Source organism: Rousettus aegyptiacus, unplaced genomic scaffold (assembly GCF_014176215.1).
Source record: "Rousettus aegyptiacus isolate mRouAeg1 unplaced genomic scaffold, mRouAeg1.p scaffold_m13_p_9, whole genome shotgun sequence".
Taxonomy (NCBI): Eukaryota; Metazoa; Chordata; class Mammalia; order Chiroptera; family Pteropodidae; genus Rousettus; species Rousettus aegyptiacus.
In genome coordinates, this window is record NW_023416312.1 from 38,294,048 (window position 1) to 38,318,146 (window position 24,099).

The 24,099-nt window shown below is 35.7% G+C and overlaps 1 protein-coding gene across 1 annotated transcript in view; it reads left to right on the forward strand.

Annotated features, from left to right (window-relative positions):
* The window catches only part of LOC107498919 (vascular endothelial growth factor receptor kdr-like), a 303,930-nt gene that overhangs the window by 72,672 nt on the left and 207,159 nt on the right, over nt 1-24,099 (forward strand). Inside the window, exon 3 of the mRNA XM_016122603.2 lies at nt 7,345-7,565. Within this exon, the coding sequence (XP_015978089.2) occupies nt 7,345-7,565 (221 nt within the window). The remainder of the gene's footprint in view (nt 1-7,344; nt 7,566-24,099) is intronic.

Sequence of the window (24,099 nt, forward strand, 5' to 3'; positions counted from 1 at the left end):
CAAAACAACAACAACAAAAAAGTCATCCAGTCAAGATGGCAGTGTAGGTAAACTCTGTGTACAACCCCTCCCATGATCACATTAAAACTGCAACTAAATTATGAACAAGTCAACCTGGAGAACAATAAGAAAACAAATTGAACAGAACTCCTATAACTGAAGATATAAAGAGATCACATCAAGACTGGTAGGAGGAGTGAAGATGTGAAATGGGCTGGTCCCACATGCATATGTTGGTTGAGCATTTGGAGGGATACATTGACTGCAAAGTCCTCAGCCTCCAAAGGAGCAAGGGGCCTCAACCCCACACTGGGACTTCCCAGCTCAGGGTCCAGTTCTGGGAAGGGGAGTCCCCACAAAATCTGGCTTTGAAAATCGGTGGGGATTCCGGCCATCCAGACAATGCAGAAGGAAGCTGGAAATCCATATGTCTCCTTAATGAGCCCGTGTACAGACTCACATACTCACAAGCACTCGACCTATGTTCTGGCAGAGGGACAGCATCTCAGGAGGTGCCAGAGACATACAGGGAAAGACTGAGTTTTACTGCTTCAGGGAGAGGGCTGGAAAGACATCCACCACTGTCCCTTTGTTGAGCCCTCCTCCATTGCAGCCAGCAGGTGAGCACCATCTTGCTTGTGTTGAACCTTCCCTGACACTGCCAAAACTGAATCTGCATTAGCCTGGTGAGATCTAATTGCTCCACTCTAGTGACTCTGAGACTCTGTCTACCCCAACTAAAAATTTGCCTGGTGGCAATTTTGGGTGGTTACTGAGAAACCAGCCCTACCCTCCATCCTCAGCATGAGGTTCCTTCTGCAGCAATCAACAGGCCTTTGCTCATGTAACTTGGGAGACATTTTTGGTGAAGAGAAACTAGCTCCAGCCTTAGCTGCATATTTCTTGAACAAAGCTCAGGGGTCTGAGACCCTGAGGCAGGCAGCAGCTGGCCTTGGTGTGAGCTGAGAATTTTGTGAGTGGCCATAGGCTCAGCACTGGTAACAAATCTGAATTTGTACCAATATGGGGAACACCACTTGCCCCAACTTGGAAACTCCCTTATATCCCACCTTATCCAACTCTAGTACCCCCAGGGATAATTCAGCTGCTGAGCCTTATGGTCATCCAGCAAGTAGCCTCAGGCCAAGAGGTGCCCTGGGCCTTTTGATGAGAAGCCACAGGCCTGGTACTGGTGGCAGTGTGCCTGAATTTGGTGTATGGCCTCTCGAGGTCTGACTCAGGAAGCAACCATACATGGAGAACTTTGTAGCTCCTACAAGGTAGCCTTGACTAGTCACAAACAGCAGTTGACCTTGGCCTGCATGTGATCTCCTCCCAAGTGGTTCCAAACAAATACACATGGAGGCTGGCATTACCTTAACAAAGCACAACCTGATTAGCCCCATAAGCAGCACACCCCAAGAGTGGTCTCAACAGACACAAAAACCTGCTGGAGCAAAACCCACTCCATGGAGCCAGCTGCCATACAACAGTTCATATGTGGTGGGTGTGGCCTATCCTCACAGCCAGTAAGCATGAGAATCAAACCTACTCACTACATACCAACAACAATCAAGGCTCAACTACAACAGGAGGGCACACACAACCACACAAGGGTCACTCCTGGAACACCTGGTACAAGTGATCAGGGAGACTGCACCACCAGTCACACAGGAGACCTACTATATAAGGCCATCCAGCTAAGACTGGGAGACATAACAGATCTACATAGTACATAGAAATGAACACAGAGAGGCAACCAAAATGAAAAAAAAAATGAAGAAACATATCCTGAATAAAAGAACAGGAGAAAATTCCAGAAAAGGGACAATATGAAATGGAGATAAGCAACTTACCAGATAGAGAGCTGAAGATACTGGCTAAAAGTATGCTCAATGAACCTAGAGTGAGAATAGATGATCTCAGTAAGAATTTAAACAGAGCAATAGTAAGCATAAAAAAGGACATAGAAAACATATTTTTAAAAAACTAGTTAAAAATGAAGAATAAATAACTGAAATGAAGAATACACTAGAAGTAATCAATACTATATTAGATGAAGTAGAGGACTGAATTAGCGATTTGGAAGACAAGATAGAAGAGAACACTCAATTGGAACAGCAAAAAGAAAAAAGAATAAAAAATGAAGGGACCTCTGTGACAGCATCAAGTGTAACAACATTCATGTCATAAGGGTACCAGAAGAAGAAAAAGGAAAACAAGGGATTGAGAACATATTTGAAGAAATAATGACTGGAAACTTCCCTAACCTGGTGAAGAAAAAAAAAACATGTAAGTCCAGGAAGCAGAGAGAGTCCCAAACAAGATAAACCCAAACAGACCCATAACAAGACTCATCATACTTAAAATGACAAAGGTTAAAGACAAAGAGATTCCTCTCACTCTCTGCTTCTGAGAAATCACAGTATGTCTGTAGAGTGTTGTCTCTTTTATAATAAACTTTCCTTTTGACTCTAAAAAAAAGACAAAAAGAAAATCCAAAAAGCAGCCAGAGAAAGAGCTAGTTACTTACAAGGGTACTCTCATAAGAATGTCAACTGATTACTCAACAGAAACCTTGCAAGCCAAAAAGCATGGACTTATAACCAAATCTGCTCTGCTCAACAAGACTATCAATTAAAATGGAAGGTGAGATAAAGAGCTTTCCAGACAAGAAAACATCAAAAGAAATTCACAACCACTAAGCCAGTAATACAAGAAATGTTGAAGGAAGTCCTTTAAGAAGAAGAGGTGGAAGAAAAAGATTCGTATCTATGCTGTCTACAAGAGACCCACTTCAGACCGAAAGACACACAGAGACTAAAAGTAAAGGGATAAAGAAAGACATTTTATTCAATGGAAATGAAAACGACAACAACAACAAAAAAGCTGGGGAAACAATGCTAAAACCAGGCAAAGTAGACTTTAAAACACAGGTCATAATAAGAAACAAAGAAGAACATTACAAAGGGATCAACTAACAAGAGGATATGACCCTTGCAAACTTTTATGCAACCAACACAGGAGCACCTAAATATATAAAGGAAATATTGAAAGTCATAAAGGGAGAGATCAACAGTAATACAATCATAGTAAGGGACCTTATACCCCTATGAACCTAATGGATAGATCTTCCAAATTGATATTTTTAGAGCTTATCACCACAAAGTAGCAGAATATACATTCTTTTCAAGTGCACATGGAACATATTCCAAGGTAGACCATATGTGAGGCCACAAAATAATTCTAAGTAAATTTAAGAAGATTGAGATAACAAGTTTCTTCTACTACCACAATGGTATGAAACTAGAAATTAATCACAAGAAAAAAAAATATACAAGCATATAGAGGCTAAATAGCATGCTACTAAATGATGAATGGGTTAACAATGCAAATGAGAACAAGGAAGAAATCAGAAGCTTCCTTGAGACAAATGAAAATGAAAACACAATGACCCCAAATCTATGAGAAACCATAAAAGCAGAAAAATTCATAGCAATACAGGCCTACCTCAAGAAACAAGACAAATCTCAAATAAACAATCTAATCTTATACTGAAAGAAGCTAGAAAAAGAACAGCAAAAAAAGTAAGCAGAAGGAAGGAAATAATAAAAACCACAGTGGAAATAAACAAAATGGAGTCTAAAAAAACAACAGAAAAGATCAGTGAAACCAAGAGCTGGATGTTTAAAAAGCTAAAAAAAAAATGACAAGGCTTTACCTAGACTCATCAAGAAAAAAAAAGAGAGAGAAGACCCAAATAAAAAGAAGTAACAACTGACATTACAGAAATATAAGGATTATAATAAAATATTATGAACAATTATGTGCCAACAAATTGACAATCTGGAAGAAATGGATGCTTTCCTAGAAACATACACTTTTCCAAGATTCAGTCAAGAAGACACAGAAAATTGTAACCAACCAATTGCTACTAATGAAATTAAATAAGTAATTTAAAAGCTTTCAAAAAACAAAAGCCCTGAATTGGGTGGATTCACGGGTGAATTTTGCCAAACATTCCAAGAAGACATAACACCTATTCTTCTCAAACTATTTCAAAAAATTCAAGAGGAGGGAAGGCTCCCAATCTCATTTTACAAGGCCACCATTACTCTGATACCAAAACTAGACAAAGACAATACAAAAACAGAAAATTATAGGGTGAAATCCCTAGTGAACATAAATGCAAAATTACTCAACAAAATATTAGCAAACTGAATTCAGCTGTATATTTAAAAGATTATACACCATGATCAAGTTGGACTTATTCCTGAGATGCAAGTTAGGTTCAATATCTGCAAATCAATTAATATGATACACCTATTAACAAACTGAAAGATAAAAATCATGTGATCATCATATCAATTGGTGCAGAAAAAACTTTTGACAAATTCAAGCTTTCATTTATAATAAAAACTGCCAGCAAAGTGGGAACAGAGAAGATACACTTCAACATAATAAAGGTCATATAGGACAAACTAAGCTAATATCATACTCAAAGGTGAAAAGCTAAAAGCGTTTTCCCTAAGATCAGGAAGAAGGCAAGGATGTCCAGCTTCATTATTTTTATTCGATATAGTATTGGAAGTCTTTGCCATAGCATTTAGACAAGAAAAATAAATAAAAGGCATATAAATTGAAAAGGAAGGAGTAAAACTGTCATTATTAGCAAATGACATCATACTATATATATAGAATCTTAAAGGTTCCACCAAAAAACTGTTAGAACCGATCAATGAATTCAGTAAAGTACCAGGATGCAAAATTAATATTCATAAATCTATTGCATTTTCTAAATTAAATATTAGAAAGAGAAATGAAGAAAACAATCTTATTTACAATTACATCAAAAAATAAAATACATAGGAATAAATTTAACCAGAGTTAAAAAACCTGTACTTAAAAAATTTAAGTCATTCAAGATAGAAATTGAAGATACTAATAAATAGAAACATATACCGTTGTTCTCATCGATAGGAAGAATTAATGTCATTAAAATGTCCATACTGCACAAAGCAATCTATAGATTCAATGCAACTTCTACAAAAATACCAATGACATTTTTCACATAACTGGGATAAATAATCGTAAAATTTATATGGAACCATAAAAGACTCTGAATATCCACAGCAGTCTTGAGAAAGAATAACAAAGTTGGAGATATCATGTTACTTGATATCAAACAAAACTACAAGGCTATAGTGATCTAAATAGCATGGTACTGGCTTAAAAACACACAGATCAATGGAATTAAATAGAGGCAAGGATATACAATGGAGTAAAGACTGTCTATTCAATAAATGGTGTTGGGAAAACCGGACCGATATATGCAAAACAATGCAACTGAATCTCCTTCTTACATCATATACAAGAATAAGCTAACTCAAAATGAATTAAAGACTTACAGTAATACCTGAGACCATAAAACTTCCAGAAGAAAACTTAAGCTGTAAACTCTCTGACATTGCTCTTAGTAATATTTTTTTTCTGATATATCTCCTTGGGCAAGGAAAACAAAAGAAAAAAATAAACAAATGTCATCCATCAAAGTAGAAAGTTTTTGCACAGCAAGGGAAAACGTCTCTTTGGCTTGCAGATGTCTAGTTTCTAACTGTATCCTATCATGACCTTTTCTCTGCGTGCTCATGCCTGATATCTCTCTATGTGTCCAAATATCCTCTTCTTATAAAGACATCGATTAGACTGGATTAGGGCCCACCCTAATGGCATCATTTTAACTTAATCTTAATTACCTCTTTCAAGGTTCTGTGTCCAAATATAGTTACATTTTGATGTACTCGGGGTTAGTGCTTCAAGATATGAACTTGTGGGTAAACAATTTAAATTATAAGAGGACACACCTTCTCTTAGGCTGTCTGACTTTGAAGACATATAGTTTATTTGAAGATCCCAGAATGAGGCTGAACATATCCTAAAGAGGTGTGAGCTCAAGTACAGCCAATGGAGGATTCTCTGGAGTCAGGCTGAGGAACTGTGACTTGGATTCATTTCCTTCTCATTCACAGAGACAAAAGTTGGTTCTAACCTCAGAGTGCAGAGGAGGCAGAGGGTGAGGGGGTTGAGCATAGGCAGGACCTGAACCATTGTTTTCTATATGATTTTCCTCCTGCTCTTGCTTTCTATATACCCTCCCTTTTATTTCTTTAACCATTTTAACCACAATTATGGTAACATATTATCTTTTCTATTGCTTTTGAAAAATATGCCCAACGTGAGCAATGGGCCCCACTCCACTTCATGGTTTACCTTCTCTTCACTTCAGTGAATTTATGAGTCATGATAAACAGAGGTCTAGCAAATATGTGAATGCTGGAAATGATATGATATAATATGGGATAGGTACCTGTCTTTGACATGAAAACAGGAGTCAAGTCTGGCTCCATCTTGCTGTTAACTCCCACTGTCTTCCATATATGCTGAGGGCTTGCATTTATAAAATGTTCTACATTAGATCTCTCAATGAATGTTCACAGAATTCTGGAAAAGAAGGATCACAGACTGTTTAACAGATGAGAAACCTGAGACGTAGAAAGCTTAATTAACTTTCCAAGGTCATATAACTAAACAATGATAATTCCAAGATTTGATATCCACGTTCTTTTGCCCTCCCTGCTTTTTTTCGATTACTGTGCTACAGATTCTTCTTGGAATGAGGAAGTGGGAGGAGGAGAAAATATTGCTGATGAGATGAGGATAGAGATTCCAGTTTTTTTTTCTATGTGGAAGAATTGCAATGAATTTAAACAACTTTGTCCCTAGCTCTCTCCCACAAAATGAAGGGAATGCTAATCCAGTTGCATGTCTTTTCAGAAATTAATTTCCCAGAAAAAAAACTTTGAAATTCAGTGAGGCAATTTTGTATAACTCAAAAATAAAAACCTAGACTGGGTTCTGCCAGCAACTTTCTGGGCAAAGCTCTTTACCTCCCTGGGTCTTGGTGTTCTTATTTTCCAAGTGAAAACAAATCCAGAAAGGACCTCAGAAATCACTTAACTCAATATTTCTGTCTGCCTTTAGAAGTTCATTGTCAAACACTCTGAAGCCCACCTATTGGTGGAGAGATATGGACTTGGGGTAGATATTGAGTTAGAGGAGGAGATACATCGGGAGACAGGGAGAAAAACAAAAATGTGACTCATGGTTTCAGATGCTCCTCATGCCCAAAGTGAGGTGTTGTTATCCTCTCTGCCAATTCTTTCATGGAATCTGAGCTGTGATAACTTTTACTTTAGAATCCAGGTCAAGAGCTGGAACACCATTTCTTCTTCACTGTCACTTCCAGGCCTGACCAGCATGTTTTTATTTTTGTTATGTTTACAGAGGTTTGGCTGCCATTACCTGGACCTGGGGCATTGAGTCTAAAAAAAGTCGGGCCCACATCTCGGAGCATCGCTGCTCTGATAACCCCCTTGTTATTTGCAACCAACTCACCATATCCCACACAGAAGCTGGTGACACTGGCTACTTCACATGTAGCTACAAGGATGTTGCTAACATCGAGGACCATAATGGCAAGGCCAGCGTGTATGTATATGTCAAAGGTGAGTGAATGAATGCCTCCTGCTTTGGGACTGAAGGATTTTGCTTTTTATAAAATGGATATCTAGGTACTTAAAACCTTGGGTAAGCTTGTAATGAGTCGCAGTGCTTTTTTTGTGGAAAGGGGAGAAAGAAGAGAACAGTAGAGCAAGAAAACAACTTGCTCTTTTTAAATTCTGTTAATGACAGCACAGTTGTACCTTCATACTCACATGCTTCACAGGGGTGAAGTTTTGTTTGTTTGTTTGTTTGTTTGTTTGTTTGTTTTATATCTGACCCCAAGAGACAAGAAAAATATGAGTTAGGTCTCAACTCGAGTAGTTACTAATAGTGTGTGAAAGAAAGGGGCTGTGGAGAGGCAGATGCCCCTGATAAGTTCTAGACAAGCTCAGGTTGATCTTCCTTTACCTTCAGCCCACCAGGAAGGTTCTTCGTATTTGAATCTCCTTTTCAGAACTTCTGTGGCTTGGGGTTATGGTGCTGGACCTGGATGATTGCTCCTTTTGATTTATAATTTATTCTTTGAGAGCACAGTGGGTGCCTTTCAGAAGCCTGTCTTCTTTTCTCCTCCTACATGCCAATATTCTCTCTGAGGCATGTCTTCACTTATACATTAACTTGCAGCCCAAATCTCAATAAGGCAGCAAGCTTGTCCCTGAAGAAGATCTAAGTCCTAACCCACAGTCTTTTGGGCTTTCAAAGGTACAGGTTAAGCAGGTCTATGGGACCAGAGTAAGAAAGATTAGGATGAGATGGAAACAGCTCTAGGCTAAGATACCTAGTTTCTAGTCCTGACTCCACTGTTTTTTAGCTGAGGGATCTTGCACAAATCACTAATCTCTCTTATTTTCAGTCCCTCATCTGTAAAATTCACACATTTCATAAGGATTAGAGATAGTGTATATAAAACATTTTAATCCAATGACTTACCCTTAGTGGACATTGCAAAAAAATATGAAAATAGTTTTTAAACTTTATGTTGTCATGCAAAATAAATGATGAGTTATTGTCATTGTGTTATTTCTGATGGAACAATCTCAGCTACTCTACGATGAATCCCAAGGAAGGAGGGAGATCATAGTGGTGAAAATACAATGGAACATTAAGTAGATATCATGATCCAGGGAAGTTTATAACTCAGGGGGAAGACTAGCCTGCCAGGGGACCAGGATGTTGACAGGGAGTTAGGCTGAGACAAAAATAATGGGATAAAATTTGGGAGGCCCTAGAATGCTAGAATAAATAGTTTGAGCCTCATCCTGTGCTCCCCAACTCTTAATCTTCGTTTCAAGCTGAGATGAAGTTTGAAGCCTTTTTTGTTGGTCTGAGCTCCTCACCCAGGTTTGGAAATGAGTGTGAAGATCCCGAAATTTGATTCAAATCAGAAAGATGAAGGCTCTTCTTAGTGATGCTAATCGCTCTAAACTTCTCTTTGGTGGGACTTTCAGGAGAAATATTTAGGTACTCCAGACCTCAATGCCTTGACATCATGTTGCTGACCCAATAAGAGATGCTGTGATAATAATAAGCCTTAGTATATGCAAGACCCTTCTAAGTCTCATTTGCATTCTGAGAGCTGGTCTCTTAAAATATAAAATCTTTGGAAATGAGCTCCTGGGACCTTATTTTTTTTTAATTTAGGTATAATTGGTATGCAATATTTTATGGGTTATATTAGCTTCTGTTATACCATATAATCACTTGACATTTTCATACCTTACAATGTGATCACTTCATTAATTCTAGTAATTATCTGTCACTGTGAAAATTTATGACAATACTATTGAGCATTTTCCCTTTCCTCTTTTCACTCCCCCTCCCCATCCCTTCTGGTAATCCTTCATTTGGTCTCCATTTCTGTGTGTTTGTTTTTGTTTTGTTTTGTTTGCTTGTTTTTTTAGATTTCACATAAAAGTGAAAACATATGGTATTTGTCTTTCTCTGCCAGACTTATTTCACTTAGCGTAATACCCACTAGACCCATTCATATTGTTGCAGATGGCAAGATTTCATTCTGTCTTATTGCTGTGTACTATTCCATTGTGTGTGTGTGTGTGACCTTCTTTATTCATTAATCTCCCTCCAAACACCTAGGTTGTTTCCATATCTTGGCTATTGTAAATTCAATGAACATAGAAGTGCATGCACCTTTTCAAATTAATGTTTCAAATTTCTTCAGATAAATACCCAGTAGCGGGATTGGTAGTTCTATTTTCAGTTTTTTGAGGAAATCCCATACTATTTTCCATAGAGTCTGCACTGGGTTGCAGCCCCACCAACAGTGCATGAGGTTTCCCTTTTCTCCACATTCTTGTCAACACTTGTTTGTTGAGTTTTTTTTTTTAATAGCCGTTCTGACTGGTGTGAGGTGGTACTTCATTGTGGTTTTGACTTGCATTTCCCTGCTAATCAGTGATGTTGAACATCTTTCATATGTCTGTTGGCCATCTTTTATGTGTCTGTATGTCTGCTTTGAAGAAATGTCTTTTCATGCCCTCCGTCCATTTTTTATTTGATTATTTATTTATTTTTTGTTATTGAGTTGTTTGAGTTTGTTATACATGTTGGATATCGACCCTTTAATGGAAATATCATTTGTGAATATATTCTCTTATTCGATAGGTTGTCTTTCAGTTTTTTTTTGAAGGTTTTCTTCACTGTGCAGAAGCTTTTTAGTTTGACGAAGTCCCATTTGTTTATTTTTGCTTTTGTTTCCCTTGCTCAAGGGGATGTATCCAAAAAGATACATCAGTCTGATATCAAATAGTTTACTTTCTATGTTTGCTTTTAGGCATTCGATGGTTTCAGTACTAACATTTAAGTCCTTAATGCATTTTGAGTTTATGCTTGTATATGGTATAGTAAGGTAGTCTAGTTTGTTTCATTTTTTCAATGTATTTGTCCAGTTTTCCCAAAACCATTTATTGAAGAAAACGTCTTTACCCCATTGTATATTCTTGTCTCCTTCATCATAGATTAACTGACTATTGAGACACGGTTTTATTTCTGGGCACTCTATTCTATTCCATTGATCTATGTGTATCGTGCTGTGTTTGAATAAAGCTTTGTAGGATAGTTTGAGATCAGGGAGTGTGATACCTCCAACTTTGTTCTTTCTCAAGATTGCTTTGGCTACTTGAGGTCTTTTGTGGTTCTATATAAAATTTAGGAATATTTGTTCTAGTCCTAGGAAGAACAATATTGGTAGTTTGATAAGAACTGCATTAAATCTGTACATGGTCATTTTAACAATATTAATCCTTTTGATACATGAACACAATATATCTTTCTGTTTATTTGTGTTCTCCTCAATTTTTTTCCAATATCTTATAGTTTCCAGGGTACAGGTCTTTCACCTTCTTGGTTAAATTTATTCCTAACTATTTTATTCTTTTTGATGCAATTGTAAATGAGATTGTTTTCTTAAATTCTTCTCATTGTTTGTTAGTAGTGTTTAGGAACATGACAAATTTCTATATATTAATTTCGTATTTTTTCTTTTACTAAAATTTTATTAACTTTTATTATTAATTACTTATGTTAAATATTAAAATTAATCCTATTAACTTTTTGGTGGATTATTTAGGTGCTTTTTATATCTACTATTATGCTGCCAGCAAATATTGATAGTTTCACTTATTTCTTTCCAATTTGAATGCTTTTAATTTTTTTCCCTTGTCTGATGATTGTGGCTAGGAATTCCAATACTATATTGAATAATAGCGGTGAGAATGGGCATCATTTTCTTGTTCTAGATCTTAGAGAAAAAGTTTTCAACTTTCCACCATTGAGTATGATGCTGTGGGCTTGTCATGTATAGCTTTTATCAAGTCGAGGTCAGTTCTTTCTATATTCACACTGTTGGGAGTTTTTATCAGAAGTGGATATTGAACTTTGTCAAATGCTTTTTCTGCATCTATTGAGATAATCGTATGATTTTTATCTTTGGTTTTGTTGTTTTGATGAATCGTGTTAGATATTTTGCAGATGTCAGATGTTGAACCATCTTTGCATTCCTGGTATAAATCTCACTTGATCATGGTACAAAATCCTCTTAAAATATTGTCAAATTTAATTTGCAAAATTTAGTATTTTGTTGCAAATTTTGGCATATGTACTTATATCCTCGTGTTCATCAGGGATATTGGCCTATAATTTTATTTTTTGTTGTGTTTTTTTTCTTTTGGTTTTGGTGTCTGTGTAATGCTAGCTTCATAGAATGACTTGGGAAGCATTCTGTCCTCTTCAATTTTTAGAAATAGCCTGAGAAGAATAATTACTAATTCTTCTTTAAATGTTTGGTAGAATTCACCTGTGAAGCTGTTTGATCCTGGGCTTTTGTCTGTTGAGAGTTTTTAGATTACTGCTCCAATTTCATTGCTAGTAATTGGTCTGCTCAGATTCTTTGTTTCTTTTGGTTTAATCTTGGAAGTCTCTATATTTCTAAAAAACTATGCATTCCTTCTAGATTGTTGAATTTGTTGGCATATAATTATTCATAAAATTCTTTAATAATCTTTTTTTATTTCTGTGGTGTCAGTTGTAATTCCTCCTCTTTCATTTATTATTTTATTTGTGTTCTTTCTCTTTTCTACTTAATGAGTCTTCCTTGAGGTTTATTAGTTTTTTTGTCCTTTCAAAGAACCAGCTCTTAGTTTTTTTAACCCTTCCTATTATTTTTCTATATATATTCTATGTCATTTATTTCCACTCTGATCACTATTATTTCCTTCTTTTTATTCACTTTGGGTTTTATTTGTTCCTCTTTTTCTAATTTCTTTATGTGTAAATTTAGATTGTTTATTTAGGATTTTTTTCTGCTTCTTGAGGTAGGCCTGTATAGCTCAAACTCTACTCTTATAACTGCTTTGGCTATGATCCATAGAGTTTGTGAGATTGTGTTTTCAGTTTCATTTGTTTCAAGGCAGTTTTTGATTTTTTGTTTGATTCACTCGTTGATCCATTGATTGTTTAGAAGCATGTTGTTTAATTTCCACATATTTGTGGGTTTTTTTCCGTTTTATTCCTGTAATTGATTTCTAGATTCCTATCACTGTAGTCAGAAAATATACTTGATATACTTGTAATCTTCTTGAATTTATTGAGACTTGTTTTGTGGCCTAGTATGTGATCTATACTGGAAAATATTCCATGTACACTTGAGAAAAATGTGTAACCCACAGTTTTTAGAGGAAAAGCCCTATAAATGTTAGTCAACTCAAACTGCTCTAATGTGGAATTTAAGGCCATCATTTTCTTATTAATTTACTGTGTTTATGATTGATCCATCGAAGAAAGTAGAGTATTAAAGTAACCAAATATTATAGTGTTTCTGTTAATTTCTGCTTTTATGTCCATTAATATTTGCTTTATAGACTTGGGCAGTAATATGTTGTGTGTGTAGATATTTATGATTATTATATCCTCTTCTTGGATTGACCTCTTTAAAATTATGTAGTGTCCTTCTTATCTCTTCTTATATACTTTGTTTGAAATATACTTTGTCTGATATGAGTATTGCTACTTCAACTTCCTTTGCATTTATTTTACATGGAAAATCTTTTCATCCCTTGACTTTTAGTTGATGTGTGTGTGTGTGTATTTTAGACATTTATATAGTTTATTATTTTTTTAATTAATTATTTTTTTATGGCGACATTGCCTACTGAAACCCAATAAGGCTTCAGCTGTACACTTTAACAGTAAGGGATATAGATAGATAGATAGATAGATAGATAGATAGATAGATAGATAGATAGATAGATAGATTTATACTGCGTGTTCACCTCCCTTAGTTAGGTTTCTTTCTATCACAACATATTTGACCTTCTGTATGCTGTCTACCTCCCCCCATACCCTCTTATAACCACTAGTCCATTGTTCATGTCTATGAGTCTCTGTTTGTCCTGTTCGTTTGTTGCTTTTAGGTTTATATCCCATGTATAAGTGATATCATATGATTTTTAACTTTTTCTGTCTGGCTTATTTCACTTAGCATGATTATCTCAAGGTCCATCTATGTTGTTACAAATGGCAGTATTTCATCTCTTCTTATGGTGGAGTAATAGTCCATTGCATATATCTACCACAGCTTCTTTTCCAATCATCTATTGTAGGGCACTTTGGTGCTTCCATGTCCAGGCTACTGTGAATAATGCTGCTATGAACATCGGTGTGCAAATATCTTTCTGGATGAGTTTTCAAGTCCTTAAGATAAATACCCAGTAGAGGGATTGCTGGATCACATGGCAGATGAATTATTAGTTTATTAAGGAACCTCCATACTGTTTTCTATAGTGGCAGTACCAATTTACAGTCTCACCAGCAGTGTATAAGGGGTACTTTTTCTCCGCATCCTATCCAACATTTGTTATTACTTGTCCTGTCGATGATAGCTATTCTAACAGATGTGAGATGATATCTCATTGTGGTTTTGATTTGCATTTCCTTAATAGCTAGCGATGTTGAGCATCTTTTCAAATATTTCTTGGCCATTTGTATGTTCTCTAGGGAGAAGTGTCTGCTCAGGTCCTCTGTTCATTTTTTGATTGGATCATTTGTATTTTTGTTGTTGTTGTTATCAAGTTGTTTGAGTTCTTTGCATATTTTGGATGTTAGGCCCTTATCTGAGGTGTTGCTTCCAAATATATTTTCCTATTCTGATGATTATCTCCTTACCTAGTTGATGTTTTTTGTTTCCTGTGGAGAAGCTTTTTTATTTTGATATAGTCTCATTCATTTATTTTAGCTTTTATTTCCCTTGCCTTTGAGGTCAAATTCATAAAATCCTCTTTAAGTCCAAGGTCCTTGAGTTTATTTTCTATGTTTTTTTCTATGCATTTTATTGTTTCAGATCTTATATTCAGGCCCTTAATCCATTTTGAGTTAAGTTTAGTGTGTAGCAATAGAAAAAACTCTAGTTTCATTCTTTTCAGGTGGTCTTCCAATTTTCCCAGCATCATTTATTGAAGAAACTTTGCTTTCTCCACTGTATGTTTTTGTTGAAAATTATTCATCCATATAAATATGGGTTTACTTCTGGGTTCTCTATTCTGTTCCACTGGTCCGTGTGTCTGTTTTTCTGCCAATACCATGCTGTTTTGATTATTGTCCCTTTGTAGTATAATTTGAAGTAGGGCAGAGTGATGCCTCCAGTCTCATTATTTTTTGTCAGATGGTTTTGGCAGTTTGGGGTCTTTTGTGCTTCTGCAGAAATCTGATATTTTTAGTTATATTTCTTTAAAAAATGCTGATGAGATTTTGATGGAGATTGCGTTAAATCTGTATAATACTTTAGGTAATAAGATCATTTTAACTATGTTGAATCTTCCAACCCAAGAACATGAAATATCTTTCTATTTCTTTGTATCTTCCTCATTTTTTTTTAAATAGAGTCTTACAGTTTTCATTATAGAGGTTCTTCATATATTTTGTTAGATTTATTCTTAGATATTTTATTCTTTTTGTTACAATTGCAAAAGGAATTATTTCTTCCATTTTTTCTGACACTTCATTATTAGAGTATAAGAATGCATGGATTTCAGAACATTATTTTCTATCCAGAAACTTTACCGTATTTGTTTATTGTTTGTAGTAGAGTTCTTGCAGAGTCTTTAGAGGTTTCTATATAAAGAATCATGTCATCTTCAGATAGTGACAGCTCAACTTCTTTGTTTCCTATTTGGATACCTTTTATATATTTATCTAGCCTGATTGCACTCGTGAGGACATTCAATACTATATTGAATAAGAGTGATGAGAGTGGACAGCCTTCCTTGACTTTTTTTCTGATTTTAGAGGGAAGGTTCTTAGTTTTCAACATTCAATATAATGTTGCCTGAGGATTTGTCATATATGGCCTTATGTTAAGGTATTTTCTTTCTACACTGATTTTGTTAAGTATTATGATCATAAATGGAACCTGTATTTTTGAAGGTGTTCTCTGCATCTATTGAATGATAATATGGTTCTTATTTTTTTTAATTTATGTGGTATATCACATTAATCAATTCTTCTATGTTGAACTATCCCTGTGCCCACTTGATCGTGGTGCATAATCTTTTAAATATGTTGCCATTTTTGGTTCACTAGTATCCTATTTAGGATTTTTGCATCTGTGTTCATGAGAGATATTGGTTTGTAGTTTTCTTTATTGTATTATCTTCACTATGTTTTGATATCAGGGTAATACTGGCTTCATAAAATTAATTTGAAAGTTTGTCTCCTCTTCAAATTTTTGAAAGTGTTCGCAGACAATAGGCATTAAATTTTTAAGTGTTTGATGGGATTCACTTGTGAAACTATCTGGACCTGGACTTTCACTTGGTAGTTTTTTGTTGATTGTTTCAATTTCCGTGTTGCTGATCAGTCTATTTAGATTTTCCTTTTCTTCTTGAATCAGACTAGGAAGATTTTACCACTCTAAGTACAGGCCCATTTCTTATAGGTTATTAAATTTGTGGTTATATAATTTTCATAGTATTCTTGTATGATCCTTTGTATTTCTGTGGTGTCTGTCATAATTTCCCCTCTTCATCCCTGATTTTATTTGTGTTCTTTCTCTTTTTTCTTTAGTCAGTCTAGCCAAGGGGTTGTCAATTTTATTAATCCTCTCAAAGAACCAGCTCTTTACTGATTTTATTTTATCTATTGTTTTTTTATTTCAATTTAATTTATTTTTTCTTTAATTTTGATGATTTATTTCCTTCTTCTGACTTTAGGCTTCATTTATTCTTTCATTCTAGATTTTTTTTAAATGAATTATTAGGTTGTTTTTGGAGATAGGCCTGTAATTATAGGAACTTCCTTCTTATTACCTCTTATGCAATGTCCCAAAAATTTTGATATGTTGTACTATCATTATCATTCATTTTTATGTCTCTTTAGATCTGTCTTTTTTATTTCTTCTCTGACCCATTTATTCTTCGTAGTATGTTGTTTAATTTCCATGTATTTATGGTTCTACCAGCTTTCTTTTTACAGTTTATCTATAGTTTCCAAGCAATATGATCAGAGAATATATATGGTATAATTTCATCCCTTTTATGTTTGTTGAAGCTGTCTTTGTGTCCTAGTATGTAGCCAATCTTTGCTAATGTTCCATGTGTACTTTAGAAAAATGTAAAAGCAGCTGTTTTGGGATGAAAGGCTCTGTAAATGTCAAGTATGTCCAATTGGTCTAATGTTTCATTTAACGATGTTATTTCCTTATTGATTATCTGTTTGGATGATCTGTCATATTCAACTACTACTATAGTGTTTTGGTTTGTTTCTCTCTTTCGCTCTGTTAGTAATTGCTTTACATATTTAGGGGCTCCCTAACTGGGAGTATAGGTATTAATAAGTGTTATGTCTTCTTGTTGCATGATTCCCTTTGCCATTATTAATTGTCCCTGAGTGTCTTTCTTTGCCTTTTTTGTTTCGAACTCTATTTAGTCTGATATGAGTACCACTACTCCCACTTTTCTCTGAATGCCATTTGCTTAAGAGATCATTTTCCACCCTTTCACTTTTAGTTTCTATTTGTGCTTGGAACTGAGATGTGTATTCTGGAGGCAGCATATGGTTGGGTCTTGATTCACTCTTCAACTCTGCGCTTTTTTATTTGTAAGTTAAGTCCATTCACATTTAGGTGATCATTGAAATATGAGGTCTTCTTTTAGTCATTTTATCTTTTGCTTTCTGGTAGTTCAGTGTTTCCATTGTTTTCTTGTCCTCGTGTTTCTGATTTTTTTAAATTTTGGTTGGGTTTTGTGATTTTTTTCCTCTGGTCCTTCTTGTTTTATGTCATATACTTCAGTTCTAAGTCTTTGGCATGTGGTCACCATTATGAATATGGAAGGGATAGTTACACACACACACACACACACACACACACACACACACACACGATCATCCATTTTCTTCTGCAAGTGCCTTATCTCCATTCTGTTTTGCAAATTTGGGTCTTTGATTCCACCTCTTTTCAGTCATTGTTGTCTCATTTTGTCCTTATGTATGTTGAACATTCATTACTATCTTGCTATAGCAAATCTCTTCTTATTGTTTAAGCTTATAATGCTCTATTCTTAGTAAGGGTTGTACTCTTCTGCTTCTATCTGCCTCCTAGTCGCCTTACTCCTAATTGTGCTTTTTTTTTTCTTTTTTGTCATTTTGTTTTAGGTAAGCTGACCCCTTTCAGTATTTCATGTAATGCGGGCCTCATTGTGGAGAATTCCCTCAATACTATATGTCTGGAAAGGTCTTTACTTCTCTTTCAGATCTAAAGGAGAACTTGGCTGGATACATTATTCTAGGCTGGTAGTTCCTTTCATTTAGTAGTTTAAATATTTGATTCCATTCCTGTCTGGCTTGTAAGGTCTGCATTGAGAAGTCCAAGGATAATCTAATGGGTTTTTCTCTATACGTTATCATTTTCTTCTCTCTGGTTGCCATGAGAATTTTTTCCTTGTCTTTGATTTTTGATAATTTTAATACAATGTGTCTTGGTGAAGACCTTTTTAGGTTGAGATAATTGGCTATTATGTTGACTTCTTGAATTCCGAGCTGCAACTCATTCCTTAGATTTGGGAAATTCTCATCAACTATTTGTCTGAAAATGCTTTCTAGTCCTTGTTCCTTTCCCTCTCCTTCGATAACGCCCATCATTCTTATGTTTCCTCTCCTGATGGTATCAGCTAGTTCTTGTATTTCTTTTTTTATTATTTTTCATTCTTTAGTTTCTCTCTTCTTCCTTCTGATTTATTTCTAAATTTCTGTGTTTTATGTCACCAATCTTTTCCTCCATTTGGTAGACTCTATCTCCCAAGCTTGCTATTTCATTTTTCATCTCTTGTAGTGTGTTTTTTATCTCCAGATGTTCTGTTCTGTTCTTTTTGAGGGTTTCGATCTCCCTGCTAAGGAATTCTTTCTGGTCATCTAGTTGTTTTTTTTTTTCAATTCTTGTAATTGTTGATATGAATCATTTTGGAGCTCATTGAGTTTTTTCAGAAGTACCATCCTGAATTCTCTAAGTTACATATTTCCATGTGTTTAAGAATATTTTCTGGACATTTTTATCTTTTTTTTTTTCTGAGCTGCCTTGTCACTTTGGTTGTTCACAGTGTTTAATGTACCATTTCTCTGCCTGGGCATTAATGGAAATGTATTCTGCTTTTTTTTTCCCTGAAAGAATATTTACTATATAAAGGTTTCTATTTAGCCTATTGCAAAGAAGGTGTGTTTTGTTTGTTTGTTTTGCAGGAGAAGGCGTCTAAGCTTCTTGGATCCTTGCTTTATATAAAGCCTTAATAATGCCTTTTTTGTTATAGATATTTAATCACGCTCGCTAACCTCAGTCTCCATTCCTGTCAGTGTTATCGACTTTTTGATATCATTTGTTCTGATTACCCTGGGGCTCTACTGTGTTAGGTGTCAGAGGATATGGTTAAAGGGGTCCTCTGGTTTGGGAAATGGGGTCTCCAGATCAGCCTCGCATTTTGCAACCATGGCTGGTAAAAATCAAGTGCTGTTTCTCTGCCAACCCCACTTCTCTGCTTTCTGCCCTGATGACTGGGCATTGGCATCAGCTACATGGAGCTCACAGCTCTTCCAGGCAGGGCTGTTCAGGGAGCTCACAGCCTCTTTTTCCCTTCCCCTTCCTCCTACAGGGAGCTGCAGCTGTGAGAGGCAGCTTCTTTGTTTCTCCCAGTCCACTGCTCAACACCCAGGGTTGTGACCTGTGGTAGCTCTTATGCACAGATCCCACGCTTGGATGTGCTGGTGTGCAGTTTTTGTTGTTGTTGTGGAGTTTTAGATGTTCAACTTATTGTTGTTTCAAGGGGAGAGATCTTGGGATGTGTCTCATTTCACCATATTAATTTTATTTTTTAATTGTGCTTGAAGTAGAAGGTGTCATGAATTCAGAGATCATTACCTGGATATAGGCATAGAGACTGCTTGGGTAGAAGAGGGGTGCTAAGCTAAACGAGATATCCAAGCAGAAGAGTCAAGTAAAATTGTTGTGTGTTTTTTTTTGATCTTGTAAGCTGCCTATAGATAGGTCATGTTTAGGATATGAATTTTAATACACTTTCCTAGTGTAGTTAACTTGGTATCAGTAGTTAAATAATTTGTGATTTTTTTTCTATTTTTTTCTAATCATCTTACTACATTAATAATTGTTGGCTGCCTCTTATATCTAATGCCTGAAAGGAAGATGGAAAAACAGGGAGATCATGAGAGGTTGCATGTAACAAATTGGAGAAAGAATTCTTCATGAAGGATTTCTGGAAACGAAAATGGGACTCGGACACTCTATAAGAATTTTGTCCCAAATTTTCCCGAATTTGATTCTGTTCAATGGTGGAGCAGGCTGTCACTCGAGAATAGTAGAGTAACTGAGATTAGATTGACCATCTAACAGTAAGGACTTTCAGATGTCAGATGGATGGAAAGGGGAAGGTGACCTTTAAGGTCTTGTCCAATATTAAGAATGTCTGAGCTGTTATCTGAGAGTGTCTAGGACTGGGATGGAGGTAGGGAATTTCCAGGCAAGGGAACAATACAAATAAAAGAGTGAAGACCATAAGGACTACTTGGCTCAGAGTGAGTGGCTGAGAATAGTTGTTGTGGAAAGATTTAGGGAGAGGGAGCTTTGAGAGAGGCTTATTAGAGATAGGTTCTCTGTCTTGAACAGTCTCCCTAAGGTATTCCTCTGAGAAATGCTAGTAACTAACACCATAATCCATTCTACACTTAGACTTTTCTCTAAGAAAGAAGTTTGATTCCATGTCCATCTTATTATCTTTCTTCCTACAGAGTGGGAAATAGCAAAAACAATATGGCTTCTTTCATTTTGACAGCCTCTTCTTATTGATTTCCCATATTTCAAGTTCTCACTTAGGTAGACTTTATTCTCATTACCTTAGGTGCTTAGCTAACCTTACCAGATGACATTTACCAGCAAATAATACTTTCCTTGCTTCTGTGAAGGGAGATCCAGAGCTTGGAGATGGAAGGGAAAAGGAGGATGTCTGGACATTACAGCAATTTGGCAGCTTTACAACACCTTCCTCAACCGCTTGGGGACCTGAGGCTGCAAATAATGCAGGCCCTCGTGAATGGAATTAGTGCCATAATAAAAGAGACCCCAGAGAGCCCGTTTGTCCCCTCTACCATGTGAAGGAACAGTAAGAAGATGGCTGTCTATGAACCAGGAAGCAGGTTCTCACTAGACATCTTCTGGTGACTTAATCTTGGACTTCACAGACTCTAGAATTGTTAGAAATAAATTTATGTTGATTATAAGCCACCCAATCTATTGTATTGTTATAGTGGCCTAAATGGACTAAGAAGACACTATCTTATTTTTAATTGAAACACAATACTCTCTACCTACTTCCCCCTCATTATTTACTGCCATAGCACATAGCCCACAATCTAACATTCTATATATGTTACTTAGCTTTTTTTTACATCTGTCTCCCTCACTATTCTGTAAGATCTACAAAGACAAATATGATTTATACCTCTCTCATTCGATGTTCTATTTTTAGCATTTATAGACAATACACAACGTTGTTGTGTGAGTGCTCGTTGAATGAATCAATGTTCAGGGCCTAAGTCTTGAGGAGCACCTGCTATCTTTTAAGAGAAATTCCTACTTTGGTTTCAAGATGGACTTTACTCTCTTGATGAAAGAATATGAGGATGGTATTGCTCTGTCTGTTCTTTCCATAGGCTAAGCCAAGTGGTGGAGGGAGGTGCTGGTTACTTTGAATCTAGATCCTCAGGTCATGAGGAGCCAGTGACACCAGCCCTTAGTTTGGGCAGCATCACCTCTTCCCTTAGCTCATGGCGTACAGTTCTCCCTTACCTCTTCCTATGAGCTCTCAGATCTCCTCTTCCCATTCATATAGCAAAGAAACGTGGAGAGTTCAAAATGAAAAGGCAATTTCAATAATCTAGGGGAGAAATGATGGAGAATGGACCAGGGAGAGAAGTAGGATTGCAGAGTTAAATGTATATTTCTTGTATCTTTTAATACTCATAATTTAAAAGTACATATTTCCTTAAAATATAAAGTTATTTTCCACCTCATTTGTTCTTTTCAGCAACCCCATCAGGAAGTCAGTGAAAGCATTATCTTGATTTTTTTAATAAAAATGTGAAACCCCATAACTTGCCCCAAATATCAAGTTATGAAAGCTAACACATCCAGCATAATGTGTTTAGTGTTAATTATATGTCATGTACTGTTATATCTTTTAACTCTGAGATCCTGAGATGTTTCATCTTTGTTTCTTTAATTTTAATTTTGAATTAATTTCATGTAAGCTGAAAAATCATAACATTATTACAAATAATCTCTATATACTCTTTACTAGCTTCTCCAAATGTTTCTATTTCATATACCATGGTAAAATTATAAAAAATTAAATAAATTAACCTACATTTAATGCTACCTATATGCTTCATGAAAATTTTATCAATTGTCCTACTAATGTCCTTTATCTGGTCCAAGATCCCACATTGGATTTAGTTGTCAGGTCTTCTTAGTCTCTTCCAATCTGTGACAGTTTCTTAATCTTTCCTGGTCTTTTCTGACTTTGATATTTTTGAAGACTATAGGCCAGTTATTTCGTTGAGTGTCCCTTAAGTTGTTTTTTTTTTCTGATATCGCTTCATGATTAAACTCAAGTGATACATTTTGTCAAGAATATCAAGAATTGATGTCTTATTAAGAGCCTCATAGTGTCTATTCTATTACTGATGACACTGAATTCAATAATTTTGCTAAGGCTTGTTTGCCAGCCTTTTTTTCTGTAATGTTACTATTTTTCTCTTTGTAATTAATGAGTAAGTTGACTTTTTTTTACTGAAAAATAAATGGAGGCATAGGGATAATTATTAATTTACCCAAGGGTACACAGGTAGAAAGTGGTGGAGGGTTTCGTCACTCTAAACCTTGTAATCATAATTCTTTTCTCCTATATTCACATTGCCTCTTTAAAGATGCCAGGCCTGCCCCTAAAGGGCTTTGCCATATTGAATTTGACTTCATTCTGTCTTTCCTAGCTTATCGGATTTAGGAGAAGAGCAAGCTTTGTGGCGGCCTTTCCCTGACTTTAGGATTGAACTAGTCTGACACTGGAACAAATGTGAAGGGAGCACTCTTCTTCCTTCCATCTTCAAAATTACTAACTGATAAGGGATACGGAGCATGCAGAACCCTGGTTCCCTTTCCCTCTCTTTCCACCATCTATTTTTTTAAACTTTATTGTTTCATGATTCACTACTTGGAAAAAGCTTATTGGTGGATGGTAGGTGATTTTGATATCCAATTCTTGGGGAAAAAAATAAGATACAGAGAGATTACGCTCTTATGTTGGGGATATGGAGATGGTGAGGATAATCATCCTAAACCTTCTGGTGCATTCCTTTACTTCAAAACCACTCTGGATGTTTCCCACACAAATCTGAAAAATTCCTGGAAAAATCACGGATAAGGTTTTTTTTGTGCCTTTCGTCACTCTTGTCTTTTATATTGATACCAACTCTGTCATGATATAGAAAAGAATTAATTCTGTAGTGTCAAATAATAAATGGATTTATGGTTTGGGATGAGATAAAACCAGACTTTATAGTTCAAATAAACAAGCAAAGAGAATAGAGCTGGAATGGAGTAGAAAGGAATGGATTGAGGTATAAGGAAGAATACAGGTTTCAAGAGTAGAACATTCTTATGTCTCAGAAGCAAGTTCTGACATTTTTATCATGGGAGAAAGCAAATGAGAATCTTTTAATATTTAATGTGACTAAACATCTGTATGGGTTGTTCATATTCATTTTTTTAAATTTCTCTTTTATATAGCATTGATATGAAAAAAGCAGAAGGAAGGAGAATAATTTATTAAGTACCACTATATGCGAAGGCTCTGCACATGTTATCTTATTTAATTCTCATTGTGAACCTATGAGTAGATATTAATTTTTCCAGGTTGGAGTTTAAGGCTAGGAGCAATGAATAAAAAATTATACTAGAATTGAGAGCCCGAACAGTGGTGGGAAAATTGATTTAGAAAATTTATCAAAGTTTGCAAGTGAGAACCTCAGGGACTCCGCTTCCAAACTCCAATAAGTAAGGAAACTGGAGTCAGAATGAGCATTGTGGTAACGAAGTCTTCTTGATGGTAAATTGCCTGAAGTTTGACTAGGCCTCCAGTTTACCTCCTTGGGCCTCAATTTGAGTATTTTTTTTATTCCTTGTTTTTGTATCAAAGACACATCGCTTATCCTCTAGGCACCTCTGTTTTCTCATTTGGAAATATCTCTGTCTCTACTACTACCATTGCTGGTTGTAATACTTCCTACAACTTTATATTAGTAGTAATTTTTACAACCTCAACAAATATATATTGTCTTCCATGTGCCATAAACTGTAGTAGATGCTGATAGTAATTGTGGCAGTAGTTGGCCATATCTTATACTGACAGCAACTGTTCTTTATGCTTGATACAACTACTGATTTTCCTGTTTTCTTGTCTCCCCACCTTA